At 42.1% G+C, this 19,002-nt stretch overlaps 1 protein-coding gene across 1 annotated transcript in view; it reads right to left on the reverse strand.

The window, feature by feature from the left end:
* SHROOM2 (shroom family member 2) overlaps window positions 1-19,002 on the reverse strand; it is a 168,413-nt gene that overhangs the window by 98,883 nt on the left and 50,528 nt on the right. Inside the window, exon 2 of the mRNA XM_015423139.1 lies at window positions 811-962. Coding sequence (XP_015278625.1) covers window positions 811-962 — 152 coding nt within the window. The remainder of the gene's footprint in view (window positions 1-810; window positions 963-19,002) is intronic.

A 19,002-nucleotide genomic window follows, 5' to 3' on the forward strand; every position in this document is an offset into this window, starting at 1 on the left:
AGCCTGATTATAGCTTTGAGTTGATATTGGGTGGTACATAGTCTGATCACGGCTGTGAGTTGACACTGGTTGCTGGAACATGTCTATAATTGTTTCTACAGCCTCCACAGCTTGTCATAGCAACTAGCAAAGGTTTCCTGTGCAAGCATGGAGAGTGTCCACATGCTCTTTCAAGTCTGTGGCACACAAAAGAGACAAAAACAGCCATTGCTGACTTGCAGATAAATCACACAGCAAAGTAAGTAGTGAGGATCCTACACAGGATTCAGGACAAGATGCAGTTTCACATACCTCTGCATTCAAGTTACATTTAGAGGGTGGAAGTGTGACGAAATCCAATACAAACGTAAGGCATGAGGGGCCTGCCATGAGGAAGGGGAACTGAATGAAATTGTTTCTCCTCTAGAAATATTTCTGGGCTTGCCCATCAGCAGAAGGAGGAGGGGTGATTTCATCTTATTTCTCCCGCTTCACTGCAGCCCTCTGTGTGCTCCATGGATTTTTGCATGAGGTTTCCCTGACCCTTTACACTGGCTTCTCAGGAGGTCTTCGGGGACCAGTGAAAGGGATGGCAAGGAAAAAATACAGCTCCATAAGCACATTTTACTCATGCTTGTAGGATCCAAACCAAAGCTAGATTTTTTTCCTGGGAAATAATGTTCCACTTTTTCTGAGAAAGAAAACAAATTAGCAAGGGAAGAAACAAGAGAGACGGATCTGATTTTCATAACTGGCAACACTCAACCATATATAGTTATCTCAACCACATCTCTATTTCAGTATTGTTCAGTATGATTCATGTGACCTTACCTTTTCACTACAAGCTTCAGCATCTTGTGCGAACCTTTCACCAGACAGATTGCCTCTTGCCTGAACCCAGAGAGCTCCACATTGTTGATGCTAATGATTTCATCACCAGCCAGCAACTTGTCAACTGCTGCAGCTTTGCTGCCTTCTTCAATCTAAGGAAAAAAATAAATTTGAAAAGGTAGTGTTTATCTTATTCAGTTACATGTTTGTAACAATATGGCAGGTAACAGAGATATGAAAGGTATATTTTTAGGAGTACATCTAAGTACCCCCCCATGCTCTGTCTCATTACAGCTGTGTAGTAGGCAGAACAGCCAAGGAGGTGCAAATTTTCAACAAGGTCAAATCATGGCAAGGACATTGGATGGTTGGAATACATGGAGTTTGCCTGTTGAATGAATCAATGAACAAATGTGACTGTATCAGCAGTTTGTAAGGGACACTAAAAGACTGTTGGGTTTTTGGTACATAGAAACTGAGTTATTAATTGCATTACATAAATTTAATTGTTTATATAATTTGTAATTTTCATCATTTTCAATGTTGAGGATATTCTGTTTGACAAGAAGGTGCAAGTAGCTGTTATTGTCTCTCTGAAAGATATTCAGGGCGATATGTTTTAAGCTGTGAGTTACTATGGCAAGAAAGAACCTTAAGTTATCAAAGACTGAAAAGGGAATATTGATTTCTTCAAACAAATACTTAAATTAATCTGGACAACAGCCCTGAAGCACAGGGCTATGATCTATGATAAAATGCAAACAACATTAACGAAAAGCAACCCTGATACATAGTTGTTGTAAAATCTTCCAAGGAGTTTAAAAATACAGAAAGTATTTATGCCCCACTTTTCTTCTTTAATGGGAATCCAAAGCATCTTACAACATCATTCTCCTCTGCTCTTATTTTCTCCTTGTAACAACCATCCTGTGGGGTAGGTTATGCCGAGCGGCAGTGACAGATCTCAGGTCACCCAGCAAGCTTCCAGGGCAGAGTGGCGATTCAAACCATGGGTCTCCCAGATCTAATCTGACACCACAGCATGCTGCTTCGTGATTCAGTCCTCCTCCAAAAAATACTTTGAGTCTCTTATCAGAGCCTCAGTATGTGTAGCTGTAAGGGCTAGGCAAAACATTTTCGCAAACTATCATTTCAGAAATCAAACCTTCAAAGACTTTGGACAGTGTTGTTTAAGAGAACTTCTCCTAGGATTTCAAAGAATGTTCATTGTTACTTGTGAGATCACTTGTTTTGTTTTTGTTTTTTTTCTTTCAGGCTGGAAATGTACTGGCCACAGAGCAGAGAGCGTTCCGTTACCCCCGTGAGTGTCTTACTTTGGTAGGGGGTATGGCACATTCCACATAGCGCTCACTTCCCAAAGAGAATGGTTAGAGGCATCCAAAACAGTTTTGAACACAACTGGAGAAAATAGCCAAGCCTGCTGGAAACCAAGAGCAATTTTTCTCTCCCTCACAGAATTAATAAGGATGACATAGTGACACAGAGACAAAAAAAGTAAAGGGGGTAAAAATGTTTTTTAGAGGAACATCATTTTTTAAAAAAAAGACTGCAATAGAAGTTGGAAAACCCAAACGCAACTGTGTAGATAAAAACACAATCTACTTTTAACTACAAAAGTAATCTCTAAAGAACTCTTAACAGCAGGGAAAGAATGCAATGAAGATAACAGATTTATTACATGTTTCTACTGAATCTGATTTTCCCCCCTGCAGGCATATACACACATACCCTCTGCCATATCAGATTACTGTTTAAAGTACACACTTTGCCCAAGAGCAAGAAAAACACAAACATTTTGCTTGCTATTGCCAAACACTCTCATGAAAGTTATTGCAACACTGCTTTAGAGGTACTGAAAGGAAAACATAACGCAGAAGGAGGAAAATATTTCTCCCCATCTTAGTATTTACTAAAAACACACACTTAAGGGGAAAAAAGAAGTAGGGGGGGAGAGGACAGCCAGGTTAGAAAAGAACCTGCTTTTGATTTATGCAGAGAACAGAACATGGAGTTGCTGTTAGAAAGCTTGCTGCTTACAAGCAAACTAATTATGTTACTGTTAGAAAAAAAAATCAATCATGAAAAAATCAGTTTCCTTCTTCCATTCTTTTCAGCTGTTCCTTAAGAATTTCCCCATAACGTCTCTTAAGTTCTCTAGACTGAAGGACAGCTCACCTATTATGAAACTCATCTGTCTTGAACTACAGCTCACACATATGGTCTTAGGTTGTGCGAGCAGGAACATGGAAGAACATTCACAGCAGACCAACGATCAAGCTGAGGGTAACTATTCATAAGTAAAGGTAAAGGTTCCCTTGCTCGAAAGCCAGTCGAATCCGACTCTAGGGTTGCGGTGCTCATCTCCGTTTCAAAGCCGAAGAGCCAGCGCTATCCGAAGACGTTTCCGTGGTCATGTGGCCGGCATGACTAAACACCAAGGCGCACGGAGCGCTGTTACCTTCCCACTGAAGTGGTACCTATTTATCTACTTGCAATTTTGGCTTTCGAACTGCTAGGTTGGCAGGAGCTGGAACTAGAGACGGGAGCTCACTCCGTCTTGCAGCACTCTTGGGTCTCGAACTGCTGAACTACTGACCTTCCACAGCCTGCAGTTCAGCGTCTTAACCACTTGAGCCACCGCATTCATACCACATAATTAAAACAAAGCAGGTTTCAGTCTGGTCAATATGCTGACAGAAAACACAAACAAACCACTGTAGGCTCCCTGCAGGAAGATATACAGTACTGTATAAATAAAACTGGATGGCAACTTCCATGAGAAGAACATGCGTGAGATACGGAAATTTCTGATGTGCAACTAAGACCATAGAACAAAGTTTGAGTCCAGTGGCACCTTTAAGACAAACAATTTTTTATTCAAGGTACAAGCTTTTGTGTGCATGCACATTTCTTCAGATACACTGAAATGGAAGTTACCAGTCCATACATATAGGCAGAGGATGAGCAGCAAATTAGCGTACAGCATAATAAAGGTGTTTAACAGATGCAAGGACCAAACAGGATGAGTAGTTTCAGGATGACTGCCAAGGAATTGTAGCTTGTTAAGACTTGGCTACTGAGCCACCAACCTTCCTGTTACTGGACCTCTGCAACCTGGAACTGGACCTGACAACTGGCTTTTTTGGAAACCCTGACCCTAGACTGGCCTCGGAAAGCCAGTTAAGCCAGTTAAGAGCGGCGGACTCTAATCTGGAGACCTGGGTTTGATTTGAGAGAAAATGGAGAAACTCTGACAGAGGACAGAGATATACAGATGAAAGCCAAGCATGGTCAAATTTCAACATCATATACAAACCAGCTATGCATGAGTAGTATTCTGGGGAAGGGCCACACACAGAGAAGACAAGAATAGCTCGCTGGAAGCAATGTTGAGTTCAGAGATTATTTCTTTTCATCACCATCTGACAAAACAAAACAGTTGCTCTTGGACACCGAAAAACCCGGTTTAAATATTCACTTGACCAGGGCTACACTGACACCCTGTCCACAAGGTACAGAGAACACCTGTACAGTCCATTTCATTTCAATTCATTTTTCTTGATCCATGTGTTGAATAATTCTTGTTACATTCACTGCATGTACAGCTGATGGTGCGATAGAAACAGCACATTTATCCAGATACTGGTCCCCAATTTCATTTGTAAACTGAAAACAGATACGTTCATTGTTCCATACAAGCAGATGTACACATGTACAGGCAGGATGTACATGTGTTCACTGTAACATGTGAACAAGGCTTGGGAGATTTCTGGACACGGGATTGCTACTATCCTAATTCTGTTTAACGTGAACAGAGATATAAATCAAAGGCCTATAGGTGAGGACAAACTAACACCAGCTTACTTGCAGAAAATAACAATTAGTACCTCGCAGTAGTTGCTACTTACTTTCTACTCATAAATAAAACTTGTGGATATTTTGAGTGCCAAGACACTCTTAATTTCTAAGCTCATACTTATATACAAAACTGGCAAATTCTATACTTCCCTTGTTAAAGAAGGTTTTGTCTCTGAAAGTCATTGAGTTACACATTGTTTCCCTCATGTGCTTAGTCTATTAAATGTTGTAGCTAGAGTAGGTGTAAGTAAAAATTTTCATGTGGATGCAATGTGGCTTGAAAGCTTCATCTGTTGTATGCCGTACCGCACTATGCCGTACAGCACTATTTTAGATGGTTAAGGGAAAAAGCTGCTCCCCGTAAAAGGGAAAATAGCTTAATACAAAAGTGGTAGGCAGCACATTCCAAGAATAGTTACAAGCCTATTTTCTAGGGCTGATAACACCCAGGGGACTGGGGTAAAGGGGATCATGTCTGCAGATTTAAAGAGATGAAGGTTGATAAAGATACAGAAGCATCCAAAAAAAAAAGAGAAAAAGAGAGAGAGAGAGCCATTAGCTTATCAGCTTTCATTGGGTAAACCCAAATGCCAGCATTCTTCTATAGACACCTGTATAAACAACCAGGGGGCTGGGTGCAGAAGAGCAATGTCACAGACTATCTGGTTTCAGGATGTCTTTGTATCAGGTTCTTGTCCTTGGAGAATTTACATTTTGTTTCTTTTAATTATACAGGAAAAAATAGTTTTAGTTATCAGCAGTTCTTTGTTATCAGCTATGACCTCATACAAAACAAAACAGACTCTTTCAGCTGCCAAAAATAGATTTAGGACATCTGTCTTGTAAAAAATTTTTTTCCTGAATCTGTAAACCCATTTGGTGGTCACAAGCAAGATCTGTTTTATTACTCAGTATTTGCTTCGATGGGTAGCTTACTCACCTTAAAGCCCACTTTACTTACACTTAATTCCCATTTCTGCCAAAGCTCGCAGCACAGAATTACTGCAACCATCTTGTTCTCTTTGTAAATGGATCAAGATGGGTAGCCGTGTTAGTCTGTCTGTAGCAGCAGAAAAGAGTCCAGCAGCACCTTAAAGACTAACAGAATTTGTGGTTAGGGTATGAGCTTTCGTGAGTCACGGTTCGCTTCTTCAGATGGGGTTTTGTAATAAGAAGTGATGCAGCAGGACTTTAGCATTGTGCTTGACACTAGCAGTGGAAACAAACCGCATTGCCTGTCAAGGCTGGGTTTGCTGAGCCCTCACTAGAGGATGAGGACAGCACGGTGGATGATTGTCTGGAGGCTAAAAGTCTGACAGACGTGTGGTTCCTGGACCCCTCGGACTCCCAGGAGCCATCGAGGGAAACACAAGCAGCTGCGGCTGCCAGGCCAGAAGCCCAGGTGGCCCATGAGCAAAAATCAAAGGGAAAGTCTGTGGCTGCTAATGAAGCCACTGAAAGGAGTCGCTGTTCACCATGATCACCACTGAAGCTCCAGGAATGGAGAAGGAGGAAAGCCTTGACAGGTGCACAGCTTACGGTCTCAGAGCTTCCCATTTGGAACCAAAGTTTTAGGAGAGTAAGCTGCACCATGAGGCTTGGCAGAATGCAGGTCCTGCTTGCGGTAAGTTCCTCCAGACTTCAGGCCACTGTTCCAGCTGCAAGGTACCAGGTCCCAGAAACAGCCTCAAGTTTGGTGCTAACTGCTCTGGGCTCAACAGTTCTGTGAGGAAGTGCTTGCTATCTCAGTGACCCCAGGGGCGAGCCTTGACTCTTGCCTGTGTGCCCATACCTGCCCAGGACCCCATGACACAAGCATGACAGGACCCCTGGCAAGAAGTAAAAATAGCCCTATTCATATCATGCCATAAATATTAATTTCCCTGCACTTGTTGCTTGTGGGGAAGGGAAAGAAAAGGAGATTGTAAGCCGTTCTGAGACTCCTTCAGGTAGTGAAGGGTGGCGGTATAAATCCAATCTCTTCCTTCTTACAAATTTGCCAGGTGACAAAGTTGGATGGTGCTGATCAATTAAGAGAAAAATCATCATTACCAGAACCAAAGTACTATGCATCCCTATGCCCAACCCTGGAATCAGTCACTGTGATCCAAAGAGAGACATCATTGAACACTGGGGTACCTGATTTCTGTTCCTCTTGGAAACCAGCGATCTCTCCTATACCACATCATACTGCTTTAAAAGGCCCTGATCCCAAAAATAGTATTTGAGATGCGGCTTCTCACTGCTGGTTGAGAAAGGAATAAAACGTACCATCAAGTTGCAAACGACTCATGGTGACCTCAGGACCATGGAGATTTCAAGGCAAGAGATGAGCAGAGGTGGTTTGCCATTGGAAGCTCTGTCTTCCCTGGTGGTCTCCCATTTAAGTACTGGCTATGGCCAACCCTACTTCGCTCCCAAGCTCTGATCAGATCTGGCTAAGCTGGGCTATCCAGGCTGCTGCTTGAGAAAGACAAGCACGAAGATCCCTTGAGCACACTCAGCTCTTCCAGGGTTCCTTGAACGCCAGTCCGTGAATTAGAATTGGCCCTAGATGCCATGCAGCCCCAGTGGAACACACTGGCGAAACTGTGCTTTTACCTCTCCTCTCCCTTCTCCTGACAGCCACCTATGAACCTCAAAAAGGTGATGCTGAGGGTTGGGGAGCCGTGCAGCTGAAAAGTGACACAACACTGATGGTTGCATTGAAGAAGAAGAAAGTGAGTAAAATCCCCCCCCCCGCTTCCTTTGTCAGTGGAGCCTCAGAAAGCGCTACCGGAGAGACACTCTTCACAGAACAATTATTGAATTTCATCTGCAGTCCTGTAATTTATCACCATTACAGTAGCCAGGAAAAATCTCTCACCGTAGAAGCTGGTAGAAGGACAAGGGTTGATGGAAGGGGCTTTTCTTTTGAACAAGCCAGCCATGTTCTAATAGCCAGTCAGAGGCCAGTACATCACAACACACGAGACACACTGAAGAAGGAAAAAGGAATGTTGCGGCAGTTCCTTGGGCAAGATGCTCCTCCCTGCATGGCCTTGCACTACAAATTCCAAGCAGCACTGCAAGAATATCCATGTGCAATAACAAATCAATTCAGAACTCTCTGAAAAAGCAATCTTTTTTTCCAAATCCTATCCAATAGAGACTTGTAATTAGAGAAGCACAGTTCAACGCAAGTATGGGAGAGGCTTGCCCAACATTAGGTCCATGCAACATACCACATTCCTTGCCTCTATGCATACCACAGCTGACCCTGCCTTGAAATTAGTTAAACCACAAAGCAATATATTTTATGGGGATAAACACTGTTTGCACTTTGCAGAGACGCTTCAGGAGGGGCAGATTACTCTTGGGAGAACAGCTATGCTTACTATCTTCCTATGTATACAACTTGGAAACAGGATCCAAATTTAGAGCCAAATATATTCAGATTCTGCTCTTACAAAAAGCATGTCCATGAGAAGAGTAGTGTAGAGCTTGGCAAATGAAGCTGGGGGGAAATGAATTCTTGATATTTCAAAAAACAAAAATGTAATGGGTCTCAAAGGCAAGGAAAATGCCAAGCTAATTACCTCCTAAGGCTGGGTCATGCAGATCCACTCTGCTAAAAGAAGCTCTACCTACCATGTAAACAGAACAAGTGGGAAGCTGTAATAGGAGATTAAAAAGCAAATAACCTTAGTGTTAATCAGCATCCTTTATGCTCAGGAGCAGCTAAGGATTTTTTTTCTTTTAGCGTTATTCCTATTCACTACCGTTATTCCAGGAGCCTACATATGAATTGCTTGGGGACATGTATTGTTCATGAACCAGTTTACTGACCTGGGTTGTATATTATACCTGCCCTCAAGATCTAACATGATTTAAAAATAATAAGCCTCGTGTTTTTTTAAAAAATAGGATATGTATTCTATTTAAAAATGTAAAAACTGTGGTGGCTCAGTGATTAAGACGCTGAACTGCAGACTGGAAGGTCGGTAGTTTGGCAGTTCGAGACAAGAGTGCTGCATGATGGAGTGAGCTCCCATCTCTGGTCCCAGCTCCTGACAACCTAGCAGTCCGAAAGCAAGAAATTGCAAGTAGATAAATAGGTACTGCTTTGGTGGGAAGGTAACAGCATTCCGTGCACCTTGGCATCTAGTCATGCCAGCCACATGACCACGGAGATGTCTTTGGACATTGCTGTCTCTTCGGCTTGGAAACGGAGATAAGCACCGCATCCCTAGAGTCGGATTCGACTGGCTTTCGAGCAAGGGAAACCTTTACCTTATCCAAGTACGACCTTTACCTTATCCACGAATATAGTAATACACTAAGAATACTGCTATCATCTCTCTTTTTAGAAATTACTGGATTTATTGCTACAAACAATAAACAAAAAACAACCCCTCCCCCAAACCTGATTTTTGAGCACCATGTTTTAATTTAGGATGTTTTAAAGATGTATTATATGTTTTAAAATCTTTATGTATATTATGTTTTTATTATGGCAAGGTTTTGCCTGGCCTCTGTAAGCCACCCTGGGCCTATCGGGGAGGGCGGGGTATAAATGCGAAAAATAAATAAATAAATAAATAAATATTTCCAGGCTGCAACTGAAAACAACAAAATTCCAAAGTGGGCTACCAAGTGTTACATATTTGAAATAAATTATGGATTGTTTGATTCCAAAGCAAGCACATAGTGATATTCTGGGACAATATTAAGATACTTCAAATGCAATATTTAGCATAATTTTATTAATTACTCAAATGCTAAACTTTGTTCCACTTGGAGTATTCCTAACATACACCTACCGTGCTTTTAGCTACATGCTGAACTTCGAGAAAGGGCTCACAATTTCAGTTTCTTTTTCCTAGCTTTCAGGCTACCACCATTCATTACTTTTTTTGAAGCTGGCCTGAAAGACAGCAACTTTTTTTTGGGGGGGGGGACTAGATCTAGAAGCCATTACAATATTAACTACACTTCCATATGTTCAATATTACCAATGTGACTTTTACTCTGAGACACTGAGGGCTCATTCTTCAGCCATTTATGGCTTGATTGCACCTTCTAAGGAATCACGATTGCCTCTCTTGAACAGACAATTTTTTTCTGATCCTCCCATGTTTTAAAGAATGTTGATCAACCAGGCTTCCAACAAACATTAAAATACTTCTGGTTAGAAATCAAATTTGCCACCCAAGTTGTAAAATCCCATAGCTTTTGAAAATCTATTTATGATGTCCAGTATTTAATTTTGTTTCCATCAACTCCTTCTAGCTCCTGAGCTGTAAAACACTGGGTCAAACATTATTTACTATTATGGTTAAAATCTGAGATTTGTACAAGTAAGTATTTTAACCACAGCATTTTCACTTGTGCTAAGTTCATATATCATAGAAAAACACTGGGCCAAACATTATTTACTATTATGGTTAAAATCTGGGATTTGTACAAGTAAGTATTTTAACCACAGCATTTTCACTTGTGCTAAGTTCATATATCATAGAAAAACACTGGGCCAAACATTATTTACTATTATGGTTAAAATCTGAGATTTGTACAAGTATTTTAACCACAGCATTTTCACTTGTGCTAAGTTCATATATCATAGCAATCCGTGTTCCTTTCAATCCACCACAGGAAAACCACTGTTACCTTACGACAAGTGTTAAAGTTAAAAGACGCTACTGCTAAAAATGTATTATAAGGTGAAGTGGTTTGGCTTGTATGAATTAGATTTGTACAAGAATTTATTGGAGACTTGTAAAAAGAAGGCAACCTAAGAAGGTTATAAAACAGGGGTTGCCAAGTTAAGCCTCTTTGTAAAAGGTGCCAGAGAGCCCCAGTCTCTGTGAAGGACACCCATTAACCTACTGAAGTGTGTTACCAGATGGAAACAAGACCTGGTTGTATTGTTTAATGTTCAGCAAAATCTTAGTATATATATTTAAAGGGCCTAAAAATTTTGTTATGGGGGGGACGGTATTTGCTTCTATAATAGCTTTAAGGAGAACTATCAACATGCCATCTGGAAGAGCCATCACATTTCTCTTGATACAGAATGCTACCTGGACAACATGATTTCCTCACAGTCTTTATGATTTCCACATTGAAGGAACATGTGCAGAAAACAGCAAAAAGAAAATTAATGTGCATCTGTTATATAGAAAGTCTTTTATCACAGTCCTGAACTCACTGACTTGGAACCGTTCCATCTAGCGGAGGCTCTAAGAAAGAAAAAGGAAGAGGACAACAAGCATCCCAGTTTGACTGAGACAAAACAAAGTGATTAATCACATTTAGGTTTGTAAAAAACAGAACCTGAGTTTCTGATTTTGGCAAACTTTGTTTCCATTTCATGCTTAAAAACAATGTTTTTAAAACCAAAGCGAATTCTCCAGACTGAACTCGTTGATAACTTATTGATTTCCTGTACTTAAGAAACCAAGCCTACTCCACACATACACCAAACTATCATTAAATGTGCCTTGAATGGGAGAAAAATGAAGCAAGACTGCTAACCTCAGGATGTGCTTAAGGTCCTCTTTGGGAGAGCATCAGAAGAGCAAAAGGCTTGCAAAACTTAGTTTAGATTCTTTACTGACGAGCAACAAGGAACTGCCTCTCGTATAAAAGTCAATGGGGAGGGTGTGACAGTGGCTTCAGCCGCCACATTTTAGCTCAGTAACTCGAGTCAACTCAGCTCACATGACTTCAAAAGGGCCAGAAGGGGGCTGTGACCCAGTTCTCAAGACTCCGCAAAATTCATAGCCTCACAGGAGCAGCATCATGTAAATATAATTAAAATTTCCATGAACTTCTGCCCAACTGAAACACAACATAACTGGAAACTGTGCTTATTATTGTAAGTGGATTATCTGGTGGAGTAAGGAAGGTATCTGCATACTTCCCTGTGTAGCGGAGTATGAGATACAGCATGGGAAGGGGCTCTCAAATAACACAGAATTTAAACTGAAATCTCTGTTCTGCAAGACACTTTAATCTAATTTCAAATTGATTACTCTACCTGGTTATTTATCATACTCCTAATTTTAGAAGTACATGAGACTGAGATTCCCCCCCCCCCAATGCTCTTTAGAAGCCAAAATGTAAAACCACTTGTAACTCTTCTTTATAGTCTTGGATGTACAAACATTTTCTCCAGGGCCTTAGCAATACAACGCTATGCCAGGTGAATTAGTTTAGATGAATTTATAATCCTGTTTGCAAATCCAGTAATTCTAACTGGACTTGTGCAAATATTATAAATGCTGTTTCCCAAGCTTTAACTGTTCTCACTAATCTGACTTTCTACACTCTGGTATTATATTATCTTATTATGTGTCCAAATCCTACTTTTAAAAGATTGTCTTAAAACTCCTTTAGACATTGTTTTGAGGAGCTGTACTCCTAGTCACTTCACCCACTCCATCTCCTCCCTCCTAAAGCCATTGTAAAAATGTGATTTACATTGGGATATTCAACATTTACAGTGCAGTCTTAAAGAGAGTTCCATGCTTCTAAATCCATTCAAGTCAATGGGCTTAGAACACTGAAGTTCTGCAATGTTAGAAAAAGAGAAACTACAGGTAATGCTGTTTGTTGATCTTCATCATCTAACGCATGCTGAAACAATCTTTTTATATTTATGTCTTTCACTTCAAGTAAAACAAAAAATATAACTTTTAAAATGAAAGAAATAGAGGAAGACGGCTTCTCCAGTGGTCTGGGGTAGGACAGTCTAGGAAGAAGCTCCTCCCTGGAGGCAAGCAGGTTCACTGAACTTTGTGATTCCTGGAAGAGAGGGGCTTCTCTCCCAGGCCCTGATCTTGGCCCTGCCTGCAAAGCAGTTAGGTGTTGCTGGCTGCACTCTCTGGAGTGCCATGATTCCAAAAAGCTTTTCCTTTTGTCTTTTAGTTTCAGTTTTCTTTTCTTTCTTGGTCTGCCCTCCCTTTCCTTCTTCTCCCCCTCTTTCTGGGGAAGTAGCTAGGGGTTTTCCCAAGAGGTTTTGCTGCTCCTTATGACGTGTGAAGGCCATCACCTCCTCCCCACTTCGATGCCTACTTGGGAGTAGGGAAGAACACGGGAGCCATCTTGGTCACTAAGGGGCTTGGTGTGGGGATCACTGTGGCGATTAACACCCCCTCCCTCAGGAGAACAGTTCAGTCGCACGGTCTCCAGCCTTCAAGGTAGGAGCTTCTTCAGTTGCTCTTGTGTCCTGCGACGCGTCAGCAGCTGCTGCTAAAGGAGTGCTCCTGCTTCCCATCATGGCCCATCAGGAGCCCATTGAGCCGGCTGGGTTCAACAAATCGCAGTGATTTGCTGACTGCTTAGTCCTCCAGTTGCACTCCTGAACCTTGATAAGGCAATGAGGGCCTTTATATAGAAACCACCAGGTGGGTTTTTGATTTGTTTCCCCCCAAAAAAGTTGGGAAATGGTGGCGCGGGCAGGTCTGCACCCAAAGAAGAGTTGGCCTCCTGCCCTGAGCTTCCCTCCTCACCCTCCCCTACTTCCACACAGGTTTCCCTGCAAGGATTAATGGGTTTAAATTAAGGGCGGGAAGGTACCAGCTGAATATTAGTAAATTTTGTATTTGGAGAGCATGAGTGAGGTGTACCTCCAATTTAATTCTCCAAATTAGAAGCTTAAGGTATCAGAAATGTGGGAAACGACCTTTGACACTTACCGTGAAGGGTCCTTCTCCTCTGAGGTTAGGAGAACATCTCCATGGGTTATTCCCATCGTTCCTTTAGGGAGGCAGGAAATACTTTTTTCTCCTTCCTGTTGGTGCCTTGGGAATAGCCCTGCCCCTCAGTTCTGGGACTCCGTAAGCAGTGAGTATCAACTAAGGCTAACTCCCCTGCGCCAAGCAGGTAAACTTCCAACATTAATGATAGAACTATAAAACAGTAGAACAAGAACGCAGAAGAAGAAGAGAACAGCACAGAGAAACACAGGGAAAAGGATGATGATGAAAGTGGTAGGGCCAAGATGTCCTCCTAACCTTAGAGGAGAAGGACCCTTCACGGTAAGTGCCAAAGGTCGTTCTCCCACTGAGGTGGAGGACATCTCCATGGGACCTCCAAAAGCAGTGTCCCTTAAATGGGTGGATCATCATCGCCAGCCGAAGGGAGAATGTGCTGAAGGACTCTCCTTCTGAATGCTGCGTCAGCTGACGCAATTGTGTTTAGCTTGTAGTGACGAATGAAGGTAGATACCGACATCCAAATAGCGGCCCTGTAGACCTCCTCGACTGAAGCTTGATTCATGAATGCCGCATTGGTTGCCGCACTTCTCAAGGAATGGGCCGTGATCCCTTTGGGAATTTCCATTCCCAACGCCTTGTAGGCCTCCGTGATGCATGACCGAAGGACTGCGCTGATGGAAGCCATGGACATACGATTTCCCGTATGTGGAAAGGAGATGTTGATGAACATGAAGTCCGTTTTTTGTAGAGATTCAGTGTGCACAATGTAAATCTTTAATGCCCATCTGACATAAAGGGTGTGCCATAGCCTTTCTCTGGGATGTTGTGGCTTTGGACAGAAAATAGGTAAATAGATCTCTTGAGCACGATGAAAAGCAGAAGAAACCTTTGGCTGAAATCTATTGGGCAAACATGACTCAAGCTGAATTAATTTAAAAACTGTGAAGTGTCTGCATGTTATCCTTCCTTGAATAATCATGACAGTGTCCAATTTATATTTAAGCTCCAATACTCTAGCTCCAAATACTTCAGTCCATAGGCCAAGCAATAGTCTTGTGATTGGTGGGAGAAATCACAACTGCTCATAGTCAAGAACTACAAATGTCACCACCTTGTTCCAGTCTGGGAGTGGGCAGAGACAACATGTGGGCCACTGGTTTGCCAGAACTTGGCTGCAGATCTGGCAGAGGAAAGTTAGCTGTTTACAACTTATAGCTCGAGCTCTATAGGTCTCTCAGTGGCATGAAAACACTGAGCTTTCTACTTTCTGCTTCCACTCTTGATGTCACTTACATTTTTTTTTACAGACATGGCTAAATTATTAGGCAATTCACAACTTCCATATAAATAGTTACAGAATGCTATGTGTAGATTCAGTTTATCAATAAGTTCCATAACTGCCCAGTAGAGATGAGTCAAATATACTCTGAATTCACATCTACTAATGGTGGATGGTTCAACAGGACAAATAGTGTTGCTGGTTTCATGAACACATCAATCATAACAATCTTTTCTGCTTATAAAAGTCTGGGGGGGGGGAAATGAGAAAACAATTTTTGTAAATTCCCCTCCCACTGTAGATCAACACTTTACAACCTGCCTTTCTGGATGTCAACTGACCTAACACATTATTAGGTCAGAATTTGCTTAGATCTCAAAGTGAGGGTTACTTTGCACTTTAGTCCCGATATCTACATAACAAATGTATTCATACTACACTGATTTTGTAAAGTGCATAGGTATGCTTTTTAAAGGGAAAACTTGAGAGGAAAAGGCTTGGACCCCAGCTCAAGCATCTTTTTTCAGGGCAAAGTATAATGTTGTTGTCCTTTCAAGACCAATACAATGTGTAATCTGTTATTAGAACCCAAACTCAACCCAGTCCTTAGCAGGTGCAGTGAAAAGAGTCCTGTTTTTCTCCCTCTGTCCTGTCAGAACAGAATTAACAAACATAAATGGAAAGTCTGTTTTGGCCTCCCATATTCTATCTCCTCTCTGCGTATGAGTTCATCTGCACACTGAGAGGGGAAGGGGAAAAACAGGACTCTGCTATGCCTTGTGGGGAACTCTCTCACATTTATGCTGTGCCCACAATGGACTATATCATACACCCGCTTGTGGGGAGGGCGGGGTATAAATACAAAAAATAAAATAAATACATAAATATCATCCCAACCTATTATGCATTTAGTGTATTTGCATGCTGAATTTCCACCTTCACAGGCCATTATTTATTTTTAAGTAACTCATAAAGAACTGACAAATGTTATTTACATGGAATCATAGATGTACAAGACGTACATAGATCTCCTGAAATGTATTGAGTCTTCTAGATAGTTCACATATCTTTTCCAACACCGTCTGCTGTTTCTGAATTGGCAGAGATATATGTATTGTCTACTCCAGGACAACACATATAACTGCCTAGTAAACCTACCTTGTTTTCTGATGGCATATGCTGTTCCTCCAGCATCAACATACTGCTGATAGCTTACATCACTGTTCTTATCTGACCCTCCTCTTATATGACCCGCTTCAAACCAATTCCCTCTGAACACTTTTGCTTCAACTGTTCCAAGGCAAGACTAGGCCTTTAATTTTTGTCTGTCCATTTCTATCCTTTTGTACTTATGAGTATAATTTTGCCTATCAGAAATTTCTAACCTCTCTGAGCAATGAGCTTTCAATTTCTTTGGCACATTTACATGCCAATCTAGTTCGATGTTAGTACAGTCCTTAAATGTAACACTGCAACTCCTCTGCTCTTTCCCCACTGCATTCTGGTTCCCAAAAGCGTCTGGAGTAGATTATAACTGGCACCATGGCATTTTTGCACTGAGGACAACAATAGAAAGGAAAACACAGTTTCCTTTTTATCCCCCCCCCCATTTTTCTGCTGCGTGTGTTCTGCACACTGAGCAAGAGGAATGACCAGAAACAAATGAAAATGTGTGCCGTGCTGGCCTGTCTGCATAAAATTTAATTTGGCTGTCACCACATCCAGCATTTCCACACCACCACAGGCCACAGCCACTGGTTGGCCACCTTACTTCCTCCCACAACATTGGCACTGTGTAACAGGAAAGGAGGTGGTGGTAGAGGAGGAAGAACAGAGGTGAGGCAGGACTATGCTGGCTGACTAGGCTACATCAAGACTGCCTTGAAGTAGCCTAGCCCAGTTGGAGATGACTCAGCCCAAAAGCTGCTGGCCAGTCCTGCTGCAGAATACATGCGCCTCCTTATTTCTAACATGACACTCACAGGCAGGAATGAGCAGTGGAAGAGAAGTGCTAGGTCTGCTCAACTAGTCAGCAATGGAGACCTGAAGTCAGAGGGGCAGGATAGGGGAAAGGCATCAGTTAAAGAGCTCTGGGTCAGAGTAGAATGGGTTAGATCTTGCTGTCCAGGCTGCACAGTCTTGCATGTGATGACAGAGAAAGTGTGTGCGGTTTCTCTCTTATGTGATAAAATCTTTGAGGTATTTCCTACATGCTTAATTTCTTGCACAAATAATGCCTGTAGGTGACAACAGTACTATGCAGCTTTCTTAAATAATCTTCACGCACCGCAGAAAATTCATTTCCTGCTGCTCCACTGTGGTGCAGCTGTAACTTGAATTGCATTGTCATCTACAGTAGCCTGATTTCATACATGGATAGTGGGAGTGGACTTAAGAAGCAATGCAACAGGGGAACACCTTCGAGACACAGAGCTGTCTCCTGACCTACCAGCCTCTGCCCTCGGACACCATTCAGAGTCAGAATTTATGTGAAGAACTGACAGCTCTACTTTGGAGTGGCTTGTTAGGTAGCACAAATTAGTGTACCGGGAGGGGAGCAGAGACCGCTGAAGCCCTGCTATACGCACCAGCGCTTGGAGAGCAGCAGGAGCAAAATAGGGGTGGAAATTTCAAAAACCACAGAGTTTGGGGTGAATCCCAGAGCATCACCCCAATGCAGTAAGATCACTTCTGGCTTTGCACCAGAAGTGATGTTGGAGCATGAGTGAGACTCTGAACATCCAGACAAACACACCCCGCATCTACCAGGGGTTGCCAGTGCTTGGCTGGCAGCCCTAACACACATATGGCTCTCCAGTGAAGTGAAATGGAAAGATTTTAATTATTTGCAGGAGAAAAGAAGGGGGCATTTAAACTTCAAAATAGAATTTAACATTAAGAAACTTATCTAGTCAAGATGATCTTTTGGGCACCAATTTTTGTCAAGTTCTCCAAAGCATGGGACCCAGATTTTCGGTTATACCTCCTGTATGAACACAGGCTTCTTTCTACTGCTGGGTTATTAACTGGTAACTCTAATCCTTGACGCTAGCATAGGGTTACCCTTGAGCCTTTTATTCTTCTCCTGCAGGAAACTGGATACTTTCTTCTTTAGGACAATTAACTAGATTAGAAACAAATGGACTAAGCACTTCAATTATATATGAAGTAAAGAACCCATTAATTTAGTCTGCTGCTGGATTTGTCCAATACTGAGTTAGAAGACTCACTGATTCAACCAATATCATCATATTCTCTTAAAAAGAGTACCAAAAAACAGCTACCTCATTTGATGAAAAGCCAACAATATTTCATCATTCCCTCCACACAACACCTCTATACCGCTTTCAAAACTCTACATCTTCAAGAAATTGCCACAAATTTTATTAGTTCTTAAGGTGGTGTGATGAAATGCCTCCTGGGAGGCTGGCAAGGAACAAAGCCTCCACTTTGCGTATTAAGGTTTTTTTCTCTAGGCACAGGAGGAAGCCAGTTCACTTGTACCTCAGCCCACCTTCATATAAATGCTAATGGGTCTAGACAAAAGGGATGGTCAAGCTCCCCCTCTCCCCCTTCTCCAGGCAGGGAACAGAGTTTGGAGGGCTTTAGGCTAAAACAGCTCCAGAAAAATCTCCATAAAAGAGCTGGAGGAAACATTTCTTTGACCTGGGCTAACCAGGTCAAATGGGAGGGGGAAACAGAGCTGATAAAACCTCCTGGCAACAGGAAGTTGGTCTCTTTTTCTTGGAATGCTGAGGACATGAAGAAACGCACATAGACCTTCAGAAGAAGGGATCCTCGAGGTAATGGGAACTTCATAGGAATTTGTAACTTCCTAAGCTTAAAGACCTGTCCTATTTTAACATCAGATAGAGCATGTAAAGTGAGAGGGACAGAGGATTTTCATTTCTGACCAAGTTCTTTTGTATTCTTTGCTCAATCTGATATGCTTGTAGACAGTTTTCTTTAAATTAATACTTCATAACTTTGAATGCTGGCTGTGGTTCTCTGTATAACATAGGCCCCCACTGTCTCAGACACCCTATTTTAAAAGGAGCACCAAAAGAGGGGAAGGCAGTCAGTTGGCAAGTGGCTATTCCCCCAGGGGCATGCTGGGCAGTGGGAGACACAGAGGCAAGGCCTCATACCTTGGAAAGGAAGCCGGGAGTCCTGTCCTTCCCAGCAGTCAGTTCCTTGCTAAAAGGGCAGGTGGTGGCTGCCCTGAGAGTGGAAGAAAAGCCCCTCCAGGGAGTTGGGAACCCCTAGGAGGGCAAGGCAGAACAGGGCCTGTAGGGCTCTTGTTCTTTTCTACCTTCAAGAAGTACATGCATT

The sequence above is a fragment of the Gekko japonicus genome, unplaced genomic scaffold, assembly GCF_001447785.1.
Source record: "Gekko japonicus isolate JY-2015 unplaced genomic scaffold, Gekko_japonicus_V1.1 scaffold478, whole genome shotgun sequence".
Taxonomy (NCBI): domain Eukaryota; kingdom Metazoa; phylum Chordata; class Lepidosauria; order Squamata; family Gekkonidae; genus Gekko; species Gekko japonicus.